This window comes from Octopus bimaculoides, chromosome 5 (genome assembly GCF_046866305.1).
Source record: "Octopus bimaculoides isolate indiv1 chromosome 5, ASM4686630v1, whole genome shotgun sequence".
Classification (NCBI taxonomy): domain Eukaryota; kingdom Metazoa; phylum Mollusca; class Cephalopoda; order Octopoda; family Octopodidae; genus Octopus; species Octopus bimaculoides.
In genome coordinates this window covers 73,144,147-73,164,035 of record NC_142932.1, presented here as the reverse complement: position 1 = coordinate 73,164,035, position 19,889 = coordinate 73,144,147, and the positions used below count along the sequence as shown (strand labels likewise).

General features: G+C 39.8%; 1 protein-coding gene across 2 annotated transcripts in view; it reads right to left on the bottom strand.

Moving 5' to 3' along the window:
* LOC106884300 (DNA polymerase epsilon catalytic subunit A) overlaps positions 1–19,889 on the bottom strand; it is a 126,685-nt gene that overhangs the window by 57,044 nt on the left and 49,752 nt on the right. For both annotated transcript variants that reach the window (XM_089352401.1, XM_089352402.1), the window contains exons 15-21: positions 18,578–18,827; positions 16,802–17,096; positions 14,057–14,149; positions 8,568–8,712; positions 5,578–5,778; positions 4,260–4,412; positions 1,604–1,729 (exon numbers count right to left, since the gene is read on the bottom strand). In XM_089352401.1, the coding sequence (XP_089208527.1) occupies positions 1,604–1,729; positions 4,260–4,412; positions 5,578–5,778; positions 8,568–8,712; positions 14,057–14,149; positions 16,802–17,096; positions 18,578–18,827 (1,263 nt within the window). The remainder of the gene's footprint in view (positions 1–1,603; positions 1,730–4,259; positions 4,413–5,577; positions 5,779–8,567; positions 8,713–14,056; positions 14,150–16,801; positions 17,097–18,577; positions 18,828–19,889) is intronic.

Below are 19,889 nucleotides of genomic sequence, written 5' to 3'. Positions count from 1 at the left end.
GTATAATGTGTTTTCTAAGACACCAGGGTGTATGTAATTTGAGGAAGGCTTACTGCTATTTCTAATTAATCTAGGATGTACACTTTCTTGTATCCTGTTATTTACATCAAGATTTAGACATAGTATGGTGACATTGGTGTGGGAAAGAGAAGCAGTAACAAAAGGAGAGGGTGTGGTTTTAAATGAATATCATGGTTATACAAGTGATGTTGTTCATTTCCAGTCTTTCCTGAAAAATATGTCTGACCATTGAGAAATACTACCTTACTTGAAGGCAGTTGAATGTTAGAAACAAGAAGGGCAACCAGCCATTGAACAAATTCCATCTGACCCACGCAAGTGAACATTAAAACAATGATGATCATCATCATGGCTGTTCAGAGACTAAACAACAATAACACCACACATCTCAGAAACTCCTTCCAACCTGCAACTATATAAGAAGGAATTCTGATCTTTAACCCTTCAAGCATTGCATTTCAATGATTCATAAAATGGTGGTTGAAGGATTAATAAAACAGGAGTAATATCAGAGAAATATCAAAGATTTCTCACAGAACTTTGCATTGTTGAAGCTAGCAGGATGAAAGACATAGTTGACCTTGAATGACCATGAAATTAGGGAGATGAAAATAAATACTTTATCTTTTACTTGTTTCAGTCATCTGACTTTGACCATGCTGGGGCACTGCTTTGATGGGTTTTTTTTTTTAGTCAAACAAATTGACTCCCGGATTTATTTTCTTAAGCCTAGTGCTTATTCTGTTGTTCCCTTTTGCCAAACCACTAAGCTACAGGGAATAAACACACCAACACCAGTTGTCAAGCAATGGTGGGGGACAAACACACACACAACTGGTTTTCAGTCTCCATCAATTAAATCCACTCATAAGGATTTGGTTGGCCTGATGTTATAGTAGAAGACACTTGCCCAAGGTGCCATGCAGTTGGACTAAACCTGGAATCATCTGGTTGGGAAGCAAGCCTATTAACATACAGCCACACATGCACCTAAGACATTTTACTTTGACAGTGTTGCTTTGCATTTTTTTTTTATATTCTTTTGTTGGTTTCAGCCATTGGACTACAACCATGTTGAGTGCTACATTCTACAGTATAGTCAATATACAGTCCCTGCACTTATTTTATTAATCTTGATAGAATGAAAGGCAAAGCAGACAGGGGCAATATGCCACACATGACCTTGTCTGGCACTCCAGTCCTTGTTTCTGTACATATTCTAAATTATCACCCATTTTAACACTACCATCAGATCCTCAAGTATTTTAGTTGTCTTCGTTATATTTTAAGTTTTTTAACCAGGTCTCTAGTCTAAAGATACTGAGTTATTCCATTCCAACCATTTTCAAGAGCTTTAAAAGACAGGGGCATTTACATTTCCTCTCAACTTTTCCAGGTGCTCTAACAGGGCATGGACACTGCTCTTTCCGTTCTTGGTGGTCTTAAAAAAGCAGGGCACTCCCTTTGTTCCCAACACTTTCAATGGCTCTAAAAAATCATGTGAACAGCTCTTTGCTCCCACTATTACCAGGGGCCCTATCCCTTTCTTCTCTGACTAACCCATAAAACAAAAGTAACTTACTTCAGCCAAACGTTTAGCTGTGCTTATAGATGTTGATTTTTGCTGTCCGTAATCTTCCAGTTTCCTTGACATACTCCGATTTTCAGCAATAAGTTCAAATAATTCTGAATCTGGCATGTTGGCGGCCTGAGAAGGAGACAAAGAAACAGATGTTAAAAAATTCAAACAGTTTTAACAGCAAAACTGAAAGAAAAACAGGTTAAAAAAACAAAAAAACACACACACAAACTTACATAAAACCTTTTCTTCGAACAAATAAAACAAATTATTATTGTTGTTTTTATTATTGCTTTTATTAAGTTACAGAGAGGGTCATAGCCCAACTAATTAGGGAGCGAATCAATTTAGATGAGATGCAGTTTGGGTTCGTGCCAGGTAAAAGCACTACTGATGCCTTATTTCTAGTGAGACAGTTGCAGGAGAAATACCTAGCTAAGGATAAACCTCTGTACCTGGCTTTCGTTGACATGGAGAAAGCCTTTGACAGGGTGCCCCGATCCCTTATCTGGTGGTCAATGAGGAAACTTGGGATAGAAGAATGGTTAGTGAGAGCTGTACGAGCCATGTACAGAGATGCTGCCAGTAAGGTGAGGGTTGGAAATGAGTACAGCAATGAATTCCGAGTAGAGGTAGGGGTCCACCAAGGTTCCGTCCTCAGCCCCCTCTTATTTATCATAGTCCTCCAGGCAATCACAGAGGAGTTCAAGACAGGTTGCCCCTGGGAGCTCCTCTATGCTGATGACCTTGCCCTAATTGCGGAGTCACTATCAGAACTAGAGGAGAAGTTTCAGGTGTGGAAGCAAGGTCTAGAATTGAAGGGCCTTAGAGTCAACCTAGCTAAAACCAAAATCCTAATAAGTAGGAAGGTAGATAAAACACAAACCCCTTCAGGTAGATGGCCCTGCTCAGTATGTAGAAAAGGAGTAGGTAGTAACTCTATAAGATGTACCCGGTGCAAGCTATGGACACATAAGAGGTGCAGCAACATCAAAGGCAGGTTAACTAGCAAGTTAGTTTTTGTTTGTGGCAGATGTTCAGGTGCAATAAAGACTGTAAACAAACAGGAAACAACTTCTATCTCATTCCAGGGTGAAAAACTAGAGGTAGTCGATAGCTTCCGCTATCTGGGCGACCAAGTTATTAGTGGGGGTGGGTGCGCTGAAAGTGTAGCTGCTAGAATAAGAATAGCCTGGGCAAAGTTTAGAGAGCTCTTACCCCTGCTGGCGACAAAGGGACTCTCACTCAGAGTAAAAGGCAGACTGTATGACGCATGCGTACGAACAACCATGCTACATGGCAGTGAAACATGGGCTGTAACTGCTGAGGACATACGTAAGCTCGCAAGGAATGAAGCCAGTATGCTCCGTTGGATGTGTAATGTCAATGTTAATACCCGTCAGAGTGTAAGTATCTTGAGAGAAAAGCTGAACATTAGAAGCATCAGTTGTGGCGTGCAAGAGAGACGATTGCGCTGGTATGGACATGTGGTGAGAATGGATGAGGATAGCTGCGTGAAAAAGTGCCACACCCTAACAGTTGAGGGAACCCGTGGAAGAGGTAGGCCCAGGAAGACCTGGGCTGAGGTGGTGAGGCAAGACCTTCGTACATTGGGCCTCACCGAGGCGATGACTACTGACCGAGACCTTTGGAAATGTGCTGTGCGTGAGTAGACCCGGCAAGCCAAGTAAGATCGTTGCCAGTGCCCCTGGACTGGTTCTTGTGCGGGTGGCACATGAGATGCACCATTTTGAGCGTGGCCGTTGCCAGTACTGCCTGACTGGCTCCCGTAGGATTTTTGAGCGAGATCGTTGCCAGTGCCCCTGGACTGGCTTGTGCGGGTGGCACATAAAAGACACCATTTCGAGCGTGGCCGTTTTCGTGCGGGTGACACGTAAAAGCACCCACTACACTCTCTGAGTGGTTGGCGTTAGGAAGGGCATCGAGCTGTAGAAACTCTGCCAAATCAGACTGGAGCCTGGTGTTGCCATCCGGTTTCACCAGTCCTCAGTCAAATCGTCCAACCCATGCTAGCATGGAAAGCGGACGTTAAACGATGATGATGACTATTACTATAATTATTATCATTAAGCTGGTGAGCTGGCAGAATCATTAGCACACCAGGCAAAATGCTTGGCAGCATTTCATCAATCTTTATGTTCTGAGTTCAAGTTCTACCATGGTTGACTTTTCCTTTCTTCCTTTCAGGGTCAATAAAATAAGTACCAGTCAAATACTGGGGTCAATGTAATCGACTTACCCCTCCACCTCAAATTTCTGGCATTGTGACAAAATTTGAAATCATTGTTATTACTATCATTGAGGTTGTTGGATGGCAGATTCGTTTGTGTTTCAGGTAAAATGTTAAGTGACATTTCTTTCAGTTCTTTATGTTCTGAACTAAGATCCTTTTGAAAGGATAATGTATCCTCATTTAACATCTGTTGTCCATGGGTTGGACATTTGACTAAAATTTCAAGGCAGTGCCCCAGCATGGTTGCAGTCTAATGACTGAAATGAGTAAAAGAAAAAAGATAGAGTAAAGACAGATGAAAAGCTGCTATGCATTTTGCCCCACATGCTAATAATTCTGCCAGCTCACTGCCTTAAGAAATACAAATAATCTAAACTAGAAGAGTTCAATAAGATTGTCACTTACCTTGTTGTACAAGACATCTAACCAATAGTCTGCTACTTTAGAGACGGCACTGTAACATTCATCTAAAGTGCTACCTTTCAAAAATGCTTCAAAGACGGATGACTGGAAGATCTTTATCAATTGCAGCTCGCCTCGCCGTTTTATTTCGAAACCCTAAAACAAATACAAAATTTTCTTGCACTTCAATGGAATATCTTAGAAAAATGAATAAATGTAGAGGAAGTCTCATTCTTTGATAAGTGGAGGGGTGGATGGTGGTCCTTTATATGGTTACTTGACCTGTTAGAAATAGCAGTCAAATCAACCATAAAATTGCACTTTTCTGCTCATCTTCAAAAAAGGAAAAGAAACCTTGGATTATGAAGGTAAAGATATATCTCAAACTAAGGTGGGATGGTTATTGTCGGAATGCTTTTGATCATAGGTTTGCTCCATCAGCATTGACATTGGGCCAAAATACATGATTTCTTATTGTTTTCCTAGTTAATGTAGTTTAACCCCAAGTCAACTCTGACTGAGTAGATACCTGATGATCCAGTTTTGATTATCACTGCACTCAACAATACAACACTTCCACTGAACTCAACTGCACTATCACTGCATTCAACACAACAGACAACTCCACTCTCATGACACTCAACACAACCAACCTATTTAATAGATATCTCTGTCCTTTCCCTTTCTTCACTTAGCCATTGACTCATTCAGTCACGCTTCTTTCAGGCTCTACTTCCAACAGACAGTTTGTTTCTTCACCTTTCGTGCTATCTTTCCATCTCTGCTTTCTGTTTCCAGTCCTTTAAAACATTTATCTTGTGTTACTCACACATGTCTTGTCCTATCCTTGTTTCAGAGCCATATGGCCCTTATTTTGTTTGCATATTGTATATTTTATTTCGTTTATATATTTATATATGTACACTACCTACGTTGCTTGTTTTTATTACTGTCCTCAACATTTACTCACTATTAAGAGCAGTTTTTCATTGAGGATGCCACCAAAAATGAACAATATCATTGTTAAAGGCATGAAACTGTAAGGATTTTTTGGACGATAATTAACAAGGAACGAACATGTTCCATATCTAATGTATTTTCTGTTCATTCCTGTGTTGTGTTTGTTTAGTTTTTTAAACTTATTATCAAAGTTCCAGACCTGACTAAAATATGGCATATACAAACTGTTTACATGTATCTGGTATCAAGTAAAGTTGTATCACAGGTCAACCAGAGTTACTTAACAACAAACAACTTAACTAGAGTTTCCACTCAACTTCAATTCTTAATGAAACAAAATATGAATAAACCACATTCTTACCTTCAGTTCTGCAAGAGAACCATCAAAATTAAAGACAGCGTATCGTTTCTTCAGTTTTTTGCCTTCTTCTTTGGAAGCTGGAAGAATCATTGCTAAGTAAGGCCCATCAACTTCAAAGAATATTGAATTTTCACTGCGGACTTCATATTTCAGAGCATCTGGGTCAACTAATTCTTGATATTGGTGATTAGTAAATTCATTCTAAAAGTGACAGAAAAACAACAATTCACCAAAAATTTTATTTTGTCAAATTTTTTCACAATAATGTCTGTCATGGATAAATTAATTTCATAAACATTGATATGCCTTTTTTCGTTGACATTAAGCAAATAAATAACCTCATCATACCCATAATACTGGGCTGTTTGATCTGCTGTTGTGTACTGGCTGTGTGGTTAAGAAGTTTATTTTCACAACCATGTAGTTTCTGATTTAGTCCCATTATGCAGCATCTTGGGCAAGAATTTTCAACCATCACCCTGCTTGAAAACTCCACTCTCATTGTGAACAAATTTGGTAGACAGAAACTGTATTAAGTCTGTCATATATACAAATATATGTAGGCACAGGTGTGGCTGTGTGGTAAGAAGTTTGCTTCTCAACCACATGGCTCTGGGTTCAGTCCCACTGCATGGTACCCTGGACAAGTGTCTTCTATAGCCTCATGCTGACCAAAACTTTGAGTGAATTTGGTAGAGGGAAATTGAAAAAAGACCATTGAGTGTGTAGTAGCTTAGCGATTCAGCATAAGAGAATAGAATAAGTACCATGCTTTAAAAAATAAGTACTGGGGTCAATCCACTTGACTAAAATTCTTCAAAGCAGTGATCCAGCATGGCTACAGTCAATGACTGGAACAAATAAAAGATAATAGATGTGTGTGTGTGTGTGTAAATATGTATTGTGTATCTGCAAATGCATGTGAATGTTGATACTCTACTTGTCACCATTTGAACAAAGTGATGCTGACATTCCTCACTGACATTATAACTGATAGTTCTGCACTCTTGAAGACCTATAAAAATCTTTTACTTGAAAACCAGTTGAAGGTTAGTGACAGGAAGAGCATCTGGCTATAAAATTTTGCTTCAAAACCAATTTCAATCCAGATCAAGCCATGCTAGCATGGAAAAACAGATGTTAAACAAATGAATGAACTAAATTAAACAACTTCAATGCATCTAACAATCATTGAATCCTGGGTAGTTTGATCTGTGGTTATGTAATGCAAGCAGCTGTGAAATTACAAATACTAACAGTCGTTATAATAAATCCATGTTTATATTATATTACAACAATTATAATCATCATAATCATAAACCCCTGTCCCACAAATGTCTTGTTTCCTCTTTATGCTTTTCCCCACTATTACAATAGGCACTGTTCCTCAGAAGTGACTGGTTTACATGTTTCCTTCACACAAGTGCTTTCAACCCACATATCTCTTCTCTCCTCTCACCACTATATTTAATACCAGAAAACTAGCACTTGTTCTATGAGACACCCAACCCTCAGAGTAAGCAACTCATGCAGAGATTTACATTTATGTGACAAACATTGGGTGGTAGATCTAACCCTTGCATGGTTTAACACCACCGCCTATATCTTGGTGGGTCATGAAGCAGACTCTACTGTTACAAGAATCCAAATCATGTTTTTGGTTTGAAGATAACTCAGACCAACACCTGCTTCTTAATTTACCTTTTCTTGGCATCATAGTGATACTGTTCGTTAGAGGGCACAGGTGGCAAGGAGTCATTCATAGAAACCTCTTACTAGATACAAAAATTTTCTGCCTTATTTGCTAGTAGGTCTACCTGTGGTCAGTGGATTACTTAACCAGGTTACTTACAGGAACCATAATAATGGTTAGTGACAATCTGTGTTGTGACATAGTCCTTCCTTTCTCCAAGACTGAAGGTCCAGCAAATGTGAATGCTACTCTTCTTTCTTTAACTGAGGGCTTCTGTATATCTTGGGAGAACATCAATCCAAACCTGTAAAGCTTTGCTTGAAAGCACACTTACTCTTATATTCTTTCAATGAGAATTACTAGACAGACAAATCACTGGATTAGTAAGATTAGGAGGAACAAGAGGAGACGGTTTTACAGATCAATGACGATGGGGAAGTATTTTCTTTTTTTAACTTGTTTCAGTCATTAGACTGCAGCCATGCTGGGGCACTGCTTTAAAGAATTTTTAGTTGAATAAATCTTTCCCAATACTTATTGTTTTAAGCCTGATACTTATTTTATCAGTCTCTTATGCCAAACTAATGAGAATATAAACACACCAACACCAGTTGTCAAGCAGTAAGGGAGGAAGGAAACAAACACACACACACACACAATAGGCTTCTCTTTCACTTTCTGTCCACTAAATCAATTCACTAGTCTTTGGTTGACCTGAGGCTGTAGTAGAAAACACTTGTCTAAGATGCCACGCAGTGGGACTGAATTCGGGACCACTTGGTTGGAAAGCCAACTTCTTACTACGTAGTCACATCTGCACCTGAACAAAGTTATTGAATTGCAGTCCATATGCTAGCATGGAAGGCAGATGTTAAGCGATGATGATGATGATGACTATATTTATAAATGGCATAAAAACCATTTGCTGTTATGCCATGGTGATGCATATATAAAATTAAATTCAATAACACATTCAAGACCAAACATACCCAATGTATGTGTTTTGCTTCTTTGCCAGTTCACTGCACATAGCATTTGGGGAATGACTCCTTCATTACACTGACTGTTAAAACACCTGAAAGTCATAGACAGGTGAGATGATTTACTTCTGATCCCATTCAGAAGTGATGGATACCGATATTTCACCATTTCTGTAGCTTATCAACATCACATACCTGAATCGAATAAAGATAATCAAGCAATGTCCCAAGGAGAGAGAAGAGAGTAGAAGTTTAGCTGCCAAAAAAGGAGCAATTTGTTGCTACCCTGACAAAGATATACGAAAATATTGTCTCACCTGCACCATTACATTAAGCATGGCTCCTGGGTAAGAAATTGTCAATTTTGCTTTCTTTGGATGGGTTGTTTTGACAACGTAATTTTCTGGAAATGTTGCTGGCAATACACACCATATACCATCTGTGTCCAGTTCCAGAGGCCGTCTTAACAAGGAATGGAAGAAAGAGAAGTAGATAACAGATGGAGGTATAATATATTAATGGTTTACAGAACAGGTAGAAAGATATATCTTTTCAACATGTAAATACTGAGCAGTATATATATAAAGGATAAAATCCTTTTAAGAGCAGAAAAATTTGCCAGCAACCAACCATGAGGATCAAACTCCCACCCCTCCAATATCCGGTTGGGGTGCTCTACCCTGTAAGCTAAACTGCCAACCGGTGAATTCTTCTGCAATTTTAGAAGTTATAAAGTCATCCAGAAATGCTAAATGTCATATAGATTACATCATTGCTCTTAAAAGGATTTTATCCTAGCCATGCTACATGGCAGTGAAACATGGGCTGTGACTGCTGAGGACATGCGTAAGCTCGCAAGGAATGAAGCCAGTATGCTCCGCTGGATGTGTAATGTAAATGTGCATACCCGTCAGAGTGTAAGTATCTTGAGAGAAAAGCTGAACATAAGAAGCATCAGTAGTGGTGTGCAAGAGAGACGATTGCGCTGGTTTGGACATGTGGTGAGAATGAATGAGGATAGCTGCGTGAAAAAGTGCCACTCCCTAACAGTTGAGGGAACCCGTGGAAGAGGTAGGCCCAGGAAGACCTGGGCTGAGGTGGTGAGGCAAGACCTTCGAACATTGGGCCTCACCGAGGCGATGACTACTGACCGAGACCTTTGGAAATGTGCTGTGCGTGAGAAGACCCGGCAAGCCAAGTGAGATCGTTGCCAGTGCCCCTGGACTGGCTCTTGTGCGGGTGGCACATAAAAGACACCATTTCGAGCGTGGCCGTTTTCGTGCGGGTGACACGTAAAAGCACCCACTACACTCTCTGAGTGGTTGGCGTTAGGAAGGGCATCCAGCTGTAGAAACTCTGCCAAATTAGATTGGAGCCTGGTGTAGCCATCCGGTTGCACCAGTCCTCAGTCAAATCGTCCAACCCATGCTAGCATGGAAAGCGGACGTTAAACGATGATGATGATGATATATACTTTTCAGTATTTACGTGTTGAAAAAATATATCTTTCTACTTGTTCTACAATACATTTCAACGCTTCAAAAACAACCTTATGCTTGTTTACATATGACGTAATCTATATGGCATCTAGCGTTTCTGGATGACTTTATAATTTCTAAAATTGCAGAAGAATTCACCGGTCAGTAGTTTAGCTTAAAAATATATCTTTCTACTTGTTCTACAATACATTTCAACACTTCAAAAACAAACTTATGTTTGTTTACATATGTCATAATTAATGGTTTAATGAAACATTAGCAGAACAAGATTCAAAATATAGACATTTTCTTTTTTAAGACACAACAACTGTGATGTGAAGGTGCAGGGTTCCTATCCATCATGATCATAAGTTCAGTTCATACAGTTGTCCGTCTGTTATATTGCTGACCAAGGTACATAGCTTTCCTTGCTCCAGTTTGCTTTGACAGAACTAAAGACCCTCTCCTACTTTCACAGTTGAATACAGGTACCCTACAACCATTGCCATCTGATGAATCATAAGCATTGTCTTTCAGAAAATCTCACCATAACAATGAGCTTCATAACAGAAAGCATATTTCCAAATGACTATGTTATATGAAAATTAATGAAAAATGAGTTTCACATTAAGGCAAGATTTTCAAATACAATTTGAAAAGACACACACATCAGTGCATAAACACATGTCCATACACATATACACACACACGTCTACACACTTACATACATGCGTATAGGCATGCACATATGCATATGCATGTACACATATGCAAACCATACGCACATACTTACATGCACACATGCATACACACATACGTACATACATAGATACATACGTACATATATATATCATGAACTAACTGTTACTTTCTCAGAGATGCAGCACAGAATTTTGTCGGCGAACAGTTCGCGGTTTCAAAGCAACGGAAATATTTTGACAAATTAAATTTAAATGTTGAAATGAATCTAACGTTTTTTGTGTGTTTTTAAATAGCTTATAAACATCTTCCACACTGCAATTGTTCTAAACTACTGTATTTCATAAATAAACTTCACCTATTTTGTCATTTTTACATCCATCATCCCTTTTTGGCCACCCCATTATCACCCCTGGAACTTTCCACCATCCCCAGAGGGGCAGTAGTTCCCACTTTGGGAACCATTGATATAGAGGATCCCTTATTGGCTTGTTATCCAACAGTAGAGACAGCTACTCCAACAAATAAAACATGATACTCATGTAAAAAAATAAGCTTGTTTAGCAATCACTCATAAATGAGAATGACCTGGTAGGTTGTAACATGCATTCACTAATTGTTTTAGGTGCCTGTGTAGTCATGAGCAGACATAGTAATCCTTTCAGCCTTCTTACTCTTAAGCCAGCAGAACATCAAGGATGCAACAGATGGGAGGAGAAAAGACTGCACCAGTAGTCAGTTGGTATTCATTTTCAGCATAGTAGACTGGAACATGAAATGAAGTGCTTTACTTAAGGAAACAAAGCATTGCCTAGTCTAGGAATTGAAACCATGACCTTATTGATTGCAAACCCAATACTTCTAACCACCAAACTACACATCATCCATGTAAACAGAAAAAAAAAAAGAGATGTAAAACTGGGGAATAATATATATTCATCACTGCGGGACAACCTGTTGAAAGCCACCGACCAGATTTGTGGGTGGTGTAAGGTCCCCTCCCGACCCAGAGTAACGTGGTGGTGGAACAAGGAGGTAGACAGGGCTATTAGACAAAAGAAACAGGCTTGGAAGGACTGGAAGAACGGTGGTAGCAGGGAATTGTACCAATGTGCCAGAAGGGAGGCTAGGCGACAGGTTTATTTAGCCAGAGGGGAAGCAGATCAGGAAAGATTTGCCAATGTTCTGCGCCGTGAGGACCAAAGACTCGAGGTATTTCGTGTTGCAAGACAGTGTAGGAGAGAGAATAGTGATGTTGTAGGAGAGAAATGTGTTCGCATGGATGATGGTACGCTTGCATTAAATGAGGATGCAAAGAAAGAGGTCTGGAGATGCCACTACGATAGATTGCTTAATAAAGAGAATGAATGGGAGAAAGAGAGCCTGCCGTATGTCGACCCAATAGAGGGACCAGCTATCCGAGTTGATAGTACCAGGGTAGATAAAGCAATTAAGAGTATGAAGACCGGGAAAGCCCCCGGCCCATCAGGAATCACTGCAGAGATGCTCAAAATATCTGGCAGTGTTGGCTATAGCCTAGTCACCCGTATTACGAACCAGGTGATACACGAAGGAGTCATACCCAATGACTGGTGTAGCAGCATCATAGTCAACTGCTACAAAGGTAAAGGGGACGCTTTAGATACAAATAATTACAGAGGCATCAAGCTGTTAGATCAGGTTATGAAAGTTACAGAGAGGGTCATAGCCCAACTAATTAGGGAGCGAATCAATTTAGATGAGATGCAGTTTGGGTTCGTGCCAGGTAAAAGCACTACTGATGCCTTATTTCTAGTGAGACAGTTGCAGGAGAAATACCTAGCTAAGGATAAACCTCTGTACCTGGCTTTCGTTGACATGGAGAAAGCCTTTGACAGGGTCCCCCGATCCCTTATCTGGTGGTCAATGAGGAAACTTGGGATAGAAGAATGGTTAGTGAGAGCTGTGCGAGCCATGTACAGAGATGCTGCCAGTAAGGTGAGGGTTGGAAATGAGTACAGCAATGAATTCCGGGTAGAGGTAGGGGTCCACCAAGGTTCCGTCCTCAGCCCCCTATTATTTACCATAGTCCTCCAGGCAATCACAGAGGAGTTCAAAACAGGTTGCCCCTGGGAGCTCCTCTATGCTGATGACCTTGCCCTAATTGCGGAGTCACTATCAGAACTAGAGGAGAAGTTTCAGGTGTGGAAGCAAGGTCTAGAATTGAAGGGCCTTAGAGTCAACCTAGCTAAAACCAAAATCCTAATAAGTAGGAAGGTAGATAAAACACAAACTCCTTCAGGTAGATGGCCCTGCTCAGTATGTAGAAAAGGAGTAGGTAGTAACTCTATAAGATGTACCCGGTGCAAGCTATGGACACATAAGAGGTGCAGCAACATCAAAGGCAGGTTAACTAGCAAGTTAGTTTTTGTTTGTGGCAGATGTTCAGGTGCAATAAAGACTGCAAACAAACAGGAAACAACTTCTATCTCATTCCAGGGTGAAAAACTAGAGGTAGTCGATAGCTTCCGCTATCTGGGCGACCAAGTTAGTAGTGGGGGTGGGTGCGCTGAAAGTGTAGCTGCTAGAATAAGAATAGCCTGGGCAAAGTTTAGAGAGCTCTTACCCCTGCTGGCGACAAAGGGACTCTCACTCAGAGTAAAAGGCAGACTGTATGACGCATGCGTACGAACAACCATGCTACATGGCAGTGAAACATGGGCTGTAACTGCTGAGGACATACGTAAGCTCGCAAGGAATGAAGCCAGTATGCTCCGTTGGATGTGTAATGTCAATGTGAATACCCGTCAGAGTGTAAGTATCTTGAGAGAAAAGCTGAACATTAGAAGCATCAGTTGTGGCGTGCAAGAGAGACGATTGCGCTGGTATGGACATGTGGTGAGAATGGATGAGGATAGCTGCGTGAAAAAGTGCCACACCCTAACAGTTGAGGGAACCCGTGGAAGAGGTAGGCCCAGGAAGACCTGGGCTGAGGTGGTGAGGCAAGACCTTCGTACATTGGGCCTCACCGAGGCGATGACTACTGACCGAGACCTTTGGAAATGTGCTGTGCGTGAGTAGACCCGGCAAGCCAAGTAAGATCGTTGCCAGTGCCCCTGGACTGGTTCTTGTGCGGGTGGCACATGAGATGCACCATTTTGAGCGTGGCCGTTGCCAGTACCGCCTGACTGGCTCCCGTAGGATTTTTGAGCGAGATCGTTGCCAGTGCCCCTGGACTGGCTTGTGCGGGTGGCACATAAAAGACACCATTTCGAGCGTGGCCGTTTTCGTGCGGGTGACACGTAAAAGCACCCACTACACTCTCTGAGTGGTTGGCGTTAGGAAGGGCATCCAGCTGTAGAAACTCTGCCAAATCAGACTGGAGCCTGGTGTTGCCATCCGGTTTCACCAGTCCTCAGTCAAATCGTCCAACCCATGCTAGCATGGAAAGCGGACGTTAAACGATGATGATGATGATGATGATCACCAATGAATACTTTAAAGTTAACAAAGAAGAGAAAGAGGAATAAAGTGGGGATGACAACGAAGAGCAAATGAATAATTAAAGAATATTCTTGTACTGGTTCCAGCTGGTGAGTTGTGACCATGCTAGGGGGAAAAGGGGAATAAATAAATAAATAAAAACCAACCCTATTTGTTCAACAATTTCTCGAGCTTTTGTGATGATGTTTGCTCCTGTGAAACAGACAATTCCAGCCATTTCCATACTGTACCAACGAGCACTGCAAAAATTTCATAACAAAATCAGTTTTGCATCATAAAACAAATATATAGTGTATCGAGAAAGCAGTCTCGGAATTTCTATTTCTTCATTACAATTGCTTTGGTAGGTGTAACCAAATTTTAATTTTTTATTTTTTTTGATTTGTTAGTTCCTATTTGCCTCTATCTAGAAATCAAAGGAAATAACTACTATTCCCTTCAAACTCTGCTTTTGTGACCTGGACATCGATGTTTTGAAACTGACCTTTTTCCATTACTTTTCAGATAGATTCAGAACTGAGTTGCTGAAGCAAAAATATCATTATAGCAAATATTCTGCTCAATCACAGATTTGCTTGTCAGTTGCTTGACCGTAACCACTTGAGCATGTCCCATAGTGACTGACAATATGTGCATCTCTGATCATGAGCAGAGGTAGAACCATGTGTTGAGAGGGATTCTTTGGAGTTTGAATAAATATAGTAATAAGAGCAAAGTTTGAAGGAAACATTAGCTATTGTTCATAGTTTCTATCACCTGAGATTTGAAATCGCATCTCAGAATTACTGGTCACACTTTCCCTCACCAAATCAGTTTGCAGCCGGAAAAACTTCTTTGTCCTGTCAACTGAAACAATGATTGATGAGTTTTTAATGACCAGCTAGGAGCAATTAAGTTCAAATGAACCAGATCTAACCTCAATATTTAGCTAAGGTTTATCCATCTTTCTATCGGCTGCAGACTGTTATAAATAGACCAACTGACCAGCCAAAGGGGTCAGTTCCCTGCTTGCAATCGTGACAGCCTGTTGCAGATGGTTTTTGGGCTGAACGAGAAATGATGTCACTAAGTCAAACGAAAACTACTGTAAGCATCTCTCCGTTCTCCCCCACTCATCTGTTTCGCACTAACATTCATCTATTCACACTTTATTAATCTAGCTAACTGTCATGTCTACCACATTTACAGATTACTCTTTCTATAACATCTGCCACACACCTTTTCCTCAATACTAATTTGACAAGGCTAAGTAGATTGTTGACAAATGCATACAATTAAAATTATATGTTGATTTTCATTGATCCGACATGGTCAATTTATAATTGTAAATGTAACAAAAATAAATCATGTTTTTTGAAACTTTGCCTTTGAGTTACACACTTTTCAACAAGACATACTCTGCAAGCATCATCATCAGTTATGTCCGATAACTCCAACCAACACATCCTCATCTGATTTTTGGTCCTCTTCATTACCGACATGAACTATGCATCAACCAATGACAGGAAGAAAGATATAAAGGAAAGTGATAACAATAACAGGAGTCATTAAACCTTTAGCGTTTAAACCAGCCATATCCGGCCCAAAATATTCTTCCTACTTTATGGTCAAACCAACCACATCTGGTCTCTCATACTTATCCTACAGTGTCATTCTAAAAATTATCAGTTACCTCATCAAAATTGCAAATCTATAAGATAATGCAAGATTAATTCAAAACAATGAGAATAAATAGGCATTACTTTTGTCAGAGTAATCTGAATGCTAAAGGGCTGAGGATATTTATATATATATACAATTGTCCAAAAGAACATATCCCTGTTTAGGTTTATATGGTTAAGGAGTGAAGATGACATGCAAAAGGAAAGTCATTGGAATAAATTGATTCAAATTATAACAGAAAAAGCAAAAATAGTTAAAATAATAATAATAAGGAAAAATATTCAAGTTGTATAAAGCACATAAAGGGTTGTAAAACACAAAGACAAAAAAAAAAAAAACGTGTTGGGGAGATCAAAGATCAGGCTGGAAGTATATGTAGTCATAAAGTCACTTTATCAATTACACTGTAAGGGTGGAAGGAAATACAAGGCATCTCTATCTCCTATGCCAGCATGGAAGGCAGACATTAAACAATGACGACAATATATATACAAGCACTTGTACATACATACACACACATATATACACATGTAAACATATACACCTACATATAACCACACAAATATGCACATGGACTTACAAAAACAGACACTACTTAAGTAACAACTGCCACAATGATGATACCAAGACTGACAAAGGCACAAAGCTTGAAATTTGGAAGAGGGAGGTAATCGATTACATCATCTCCATTGTTCAACTGGTACTTATTTTATCGATCCCAAAAGGATGAAAGTCAACCTCATTGTAAAGCCAGAAGAAATTCAACTAAGTATTTTGTCAAAAGTGTTAACAATTCTGCCAACTCATTGCCTTATAATAATTATTATTATTAGTCATACCCAACTGGTGTAGCAGCATTATAGTCAACTGCTACAAAGGTAAAGGTGATGCCTTAAACAGAAATAATTACAGAAGTATCAAATTGCTGGACCAGATCACGAAAGTTACAGAGAGGGTTTATAGCTCAACTGATTAGGAAGAGAGTTAGCCTGGATGAGATGCAGTGCCAGTGCCAAGTATAAAGCACCCAATACACTCTCTAAAGTGGTTGATGTTAGTCAGGAGATCCAGCCATGGAGACCATGCCAAGACAGACACAACTGGAGCTTGGGCAGCTCTCTGGCTAGCCAGCTCCTGTCAAACTGTCAAATGCCTACCAGCTTGGAAAATGAATGTAAAATGATGATGATGATGGCACATCACAAACAAGAATTAAAATTATTTCTTACCCTTTCCTCATGACATATCCATAAAAGGAATTTAAGATACATTTATGTGCCAGTTGTAGTGAATCATACAAAACAACCATTCCATTGGCTCTTTTTATCTCTGCGGCATCTTTTGCTGCTTCAGCTTCTCCCAACTTGCGTTTCCATACCTTCACTAATCCTTTGAACTCATAGCGTCGGTCTCGAAATGCCCGAACTGTGTCAACATAGAAAGAATTTTCTCTTTGACAAATGGTAGCAACTTTTTCTCCTTTTCTTGTCACATGGATCTTCTTGTAAGCTTTCCTGCAATATTCTGAAACATAAATTAAAACAACAATAATAATCCTTTCTACTGGAGGCACAGGGCTTCGAATTTGTGGGATGGTAACTAGTCGATTATATTGACCCTAGTGTTTCACTGGTACTTAATTTATCGATGAAAGGCAAAGTCGACCTCAGTGGAATTTGAACTCAGAACATAGCAATGGGCGAAATAACGCTAAGAATTTCGTCTGGTGCACTAATGATTCTGCCAGCTAGCCACCTTAACAAAAACAACAACAATAATAAAAACCCAAGGCATTACTCATAGGGCTGAACTTTTGCTATATTCTAGCTGTATTTAGTAGCAACACATCAAGTTTATTCCCAAACCAGTGACCTGGTCGAAATTCTTGAAACCAAAGACTAGGGGAGGGCATTAACTCCTTAGCATTCAGATTATTCTGTCAAATGCAATGCTTATTTATCTGTATTGTTTTGCATTAATTATGCAGTATCAAATAGCTTGGAGACTTCATTGATGTGATTGTTTGTTTTCAGAAGGACACTGTAGTGCAGGTGTAAGGGGCCAAATCTGGTTGGTTTGAATGTAAAGTATGTAGAACATCTGGGATGGATAGGGCTAGTTTAAATGCTAAAGGGTTAAACCAGATTACGTATAGCTGCCAAAATGTGTGTGAGTGTCTATATGTATATATATATATATAAAGCTGCATGGTTAAAAAGATTTGTTTTGTAATAACATAGTTTTGGTTTCCATTCAATTGTGTGATATCTTCTGCATGAGTCTTCTACTCTATCCTTAGACTAAGCAATGTTTGGTGAGCAAAATTTAGTAGATGGAAACTATATGGTAGCCTGTCATTACACACACACACACACACACACACACATATATATATATATATATATATATATATATAAATGCGCCATCATCATAATTATCATTGAACATTCATCTTCCATGGCTGGCATGGGTTGGACCGTTTGACAGGAGCTGGCAAGCCTAAGGACTGTGCCAAGCTCTACTGTCTGTCTTGGAATGGTTTCTACAGCTGGATACCCTTCTAATGTGGGTGCTTTTATTTCATGGCACTGGCACTGCAAGGTCTCCAAGTATCTTGCAAGACAAGACCCCCTCAACTGAGGGAAGGAGGGTTTCTGCTTGGTGATGAGAGGTTAAATTATGATAGGACGGGAATAGGTGGTATATAGCAACCCCCCAAAAAGGTGGTAGTGAAGATGTGTCTGGGTGTACACATACATGTAAACAAAAGTAAGACAGGGTTGTCACTAGTGGAATCACTTGTGATTATAATTTACTCAATCACAGCTGACTCTGAGTGAAGCACGACAGACACAGCATGCTGTATGAATGAGTCATTCTTAACACTAACTCTTTTAGTCAGGATCAAGAACATGTAAACATGAGGGAATATGGCATACTGTATTTGAAACTTGAAATATTTGTAAGATGGAGAAAAGAAAGAAGGAAAGAAAAGATTCACTGACCTGCCAGTCTCTTTTTCTCTATGGCAGCTTGTTCCACAGCTGGAAGCTGGTGAAAAGCTCTTTGTGGTCCACCAGGAAAAAATGGTGGAAATTTCTCATTTTCCAATTGCTGCTGGATTCGTTGGAACTCACTTCTGGTAGCAGGCATATATTCTCCTCGCCACATCCAAGTCATCTTCCTCTGACATGTTGCACCAGGTTTGTTGAAGTCACAAGCAGCACAAATTTCTTCATCAACCATTGCAGAAGGCTGGACAATTGTAAAAACGAAACAGGACTCTGAATTAATCTTTAAACATTTACTGTGTTCCATCTTTCACTCCCTCCACTATCTTCACATCCCAGTAGCTCTTTTTCCTCCCACCATACTCTCACTCCTCTCATGTCATCACCATGCTCCTTATGATGTCATCTGCACTTTATCTTGGACATGCTCACTTGAACAAATGGAATCACTGCGAAGTCAAGAGAGTCTTTACTTTCACTGAGGACATTCCAACTTTTCTAGTGTTGGTATGACATAAAATACACCTCCACCCTCTCTTCTAAAATGTGGGTAGCCACAGAGCCTCTCCATAGCAAGAAATCTCTGTTCAGCTCTGGCCCCTTCTCTCATAATTTAACCCTTTATCTTTTAGCACAGAGGTTCTCAACCAAGGTCCATATAAGATTTTGTTAAAATTTATATGCCATAAATTGGTTATACTTCCACAATTCACAAAATATTTTATTTTTTTCTATACAATTCCTAATATTTAAATATAAAAATATAATAGGATTTTTTAGACATCAAATGGCTTGGAGGGACCCTCTGAGTAAAATAGGAATCAAAGGGGTTCATAAGGCTGAGAAACACTGTTTTAGCATAAAGCAACCTCTCTCAATGGTCGTAGTCTTGCAAGCTGTTTAGCAACCTCACTAGTGCTGGTGGCATGAAAAATAGCATCCAGTCCACTTCAAAGTGATTGACATTAAACAGGACATCTAGTTATAGAAAGCATGTCAAAGCAAACACTTGAGTGCAATGTAGACCTCAGACTCAGCAGATCCTGTCAAACTGTTTAACCCATGCCAGCATGGAGACGCACTACGCTTTATAAAGTAGTCAGTGACAGAAAGGGTGTCTTGCAATAGAAACCAAGCCAAAAATGAAGTGTTTGAGTGAGACGCAGTCCCATCAACCCATCTATGAAGGTAGTAACTCTAACATTTGATTTGGACCCTGCTGACCAACTCAAGCCAATATGCAAAGCAGACATAAATGATGATGATATGGTTACCATAAATATATTGGAAATTCAGTAATTCTTAT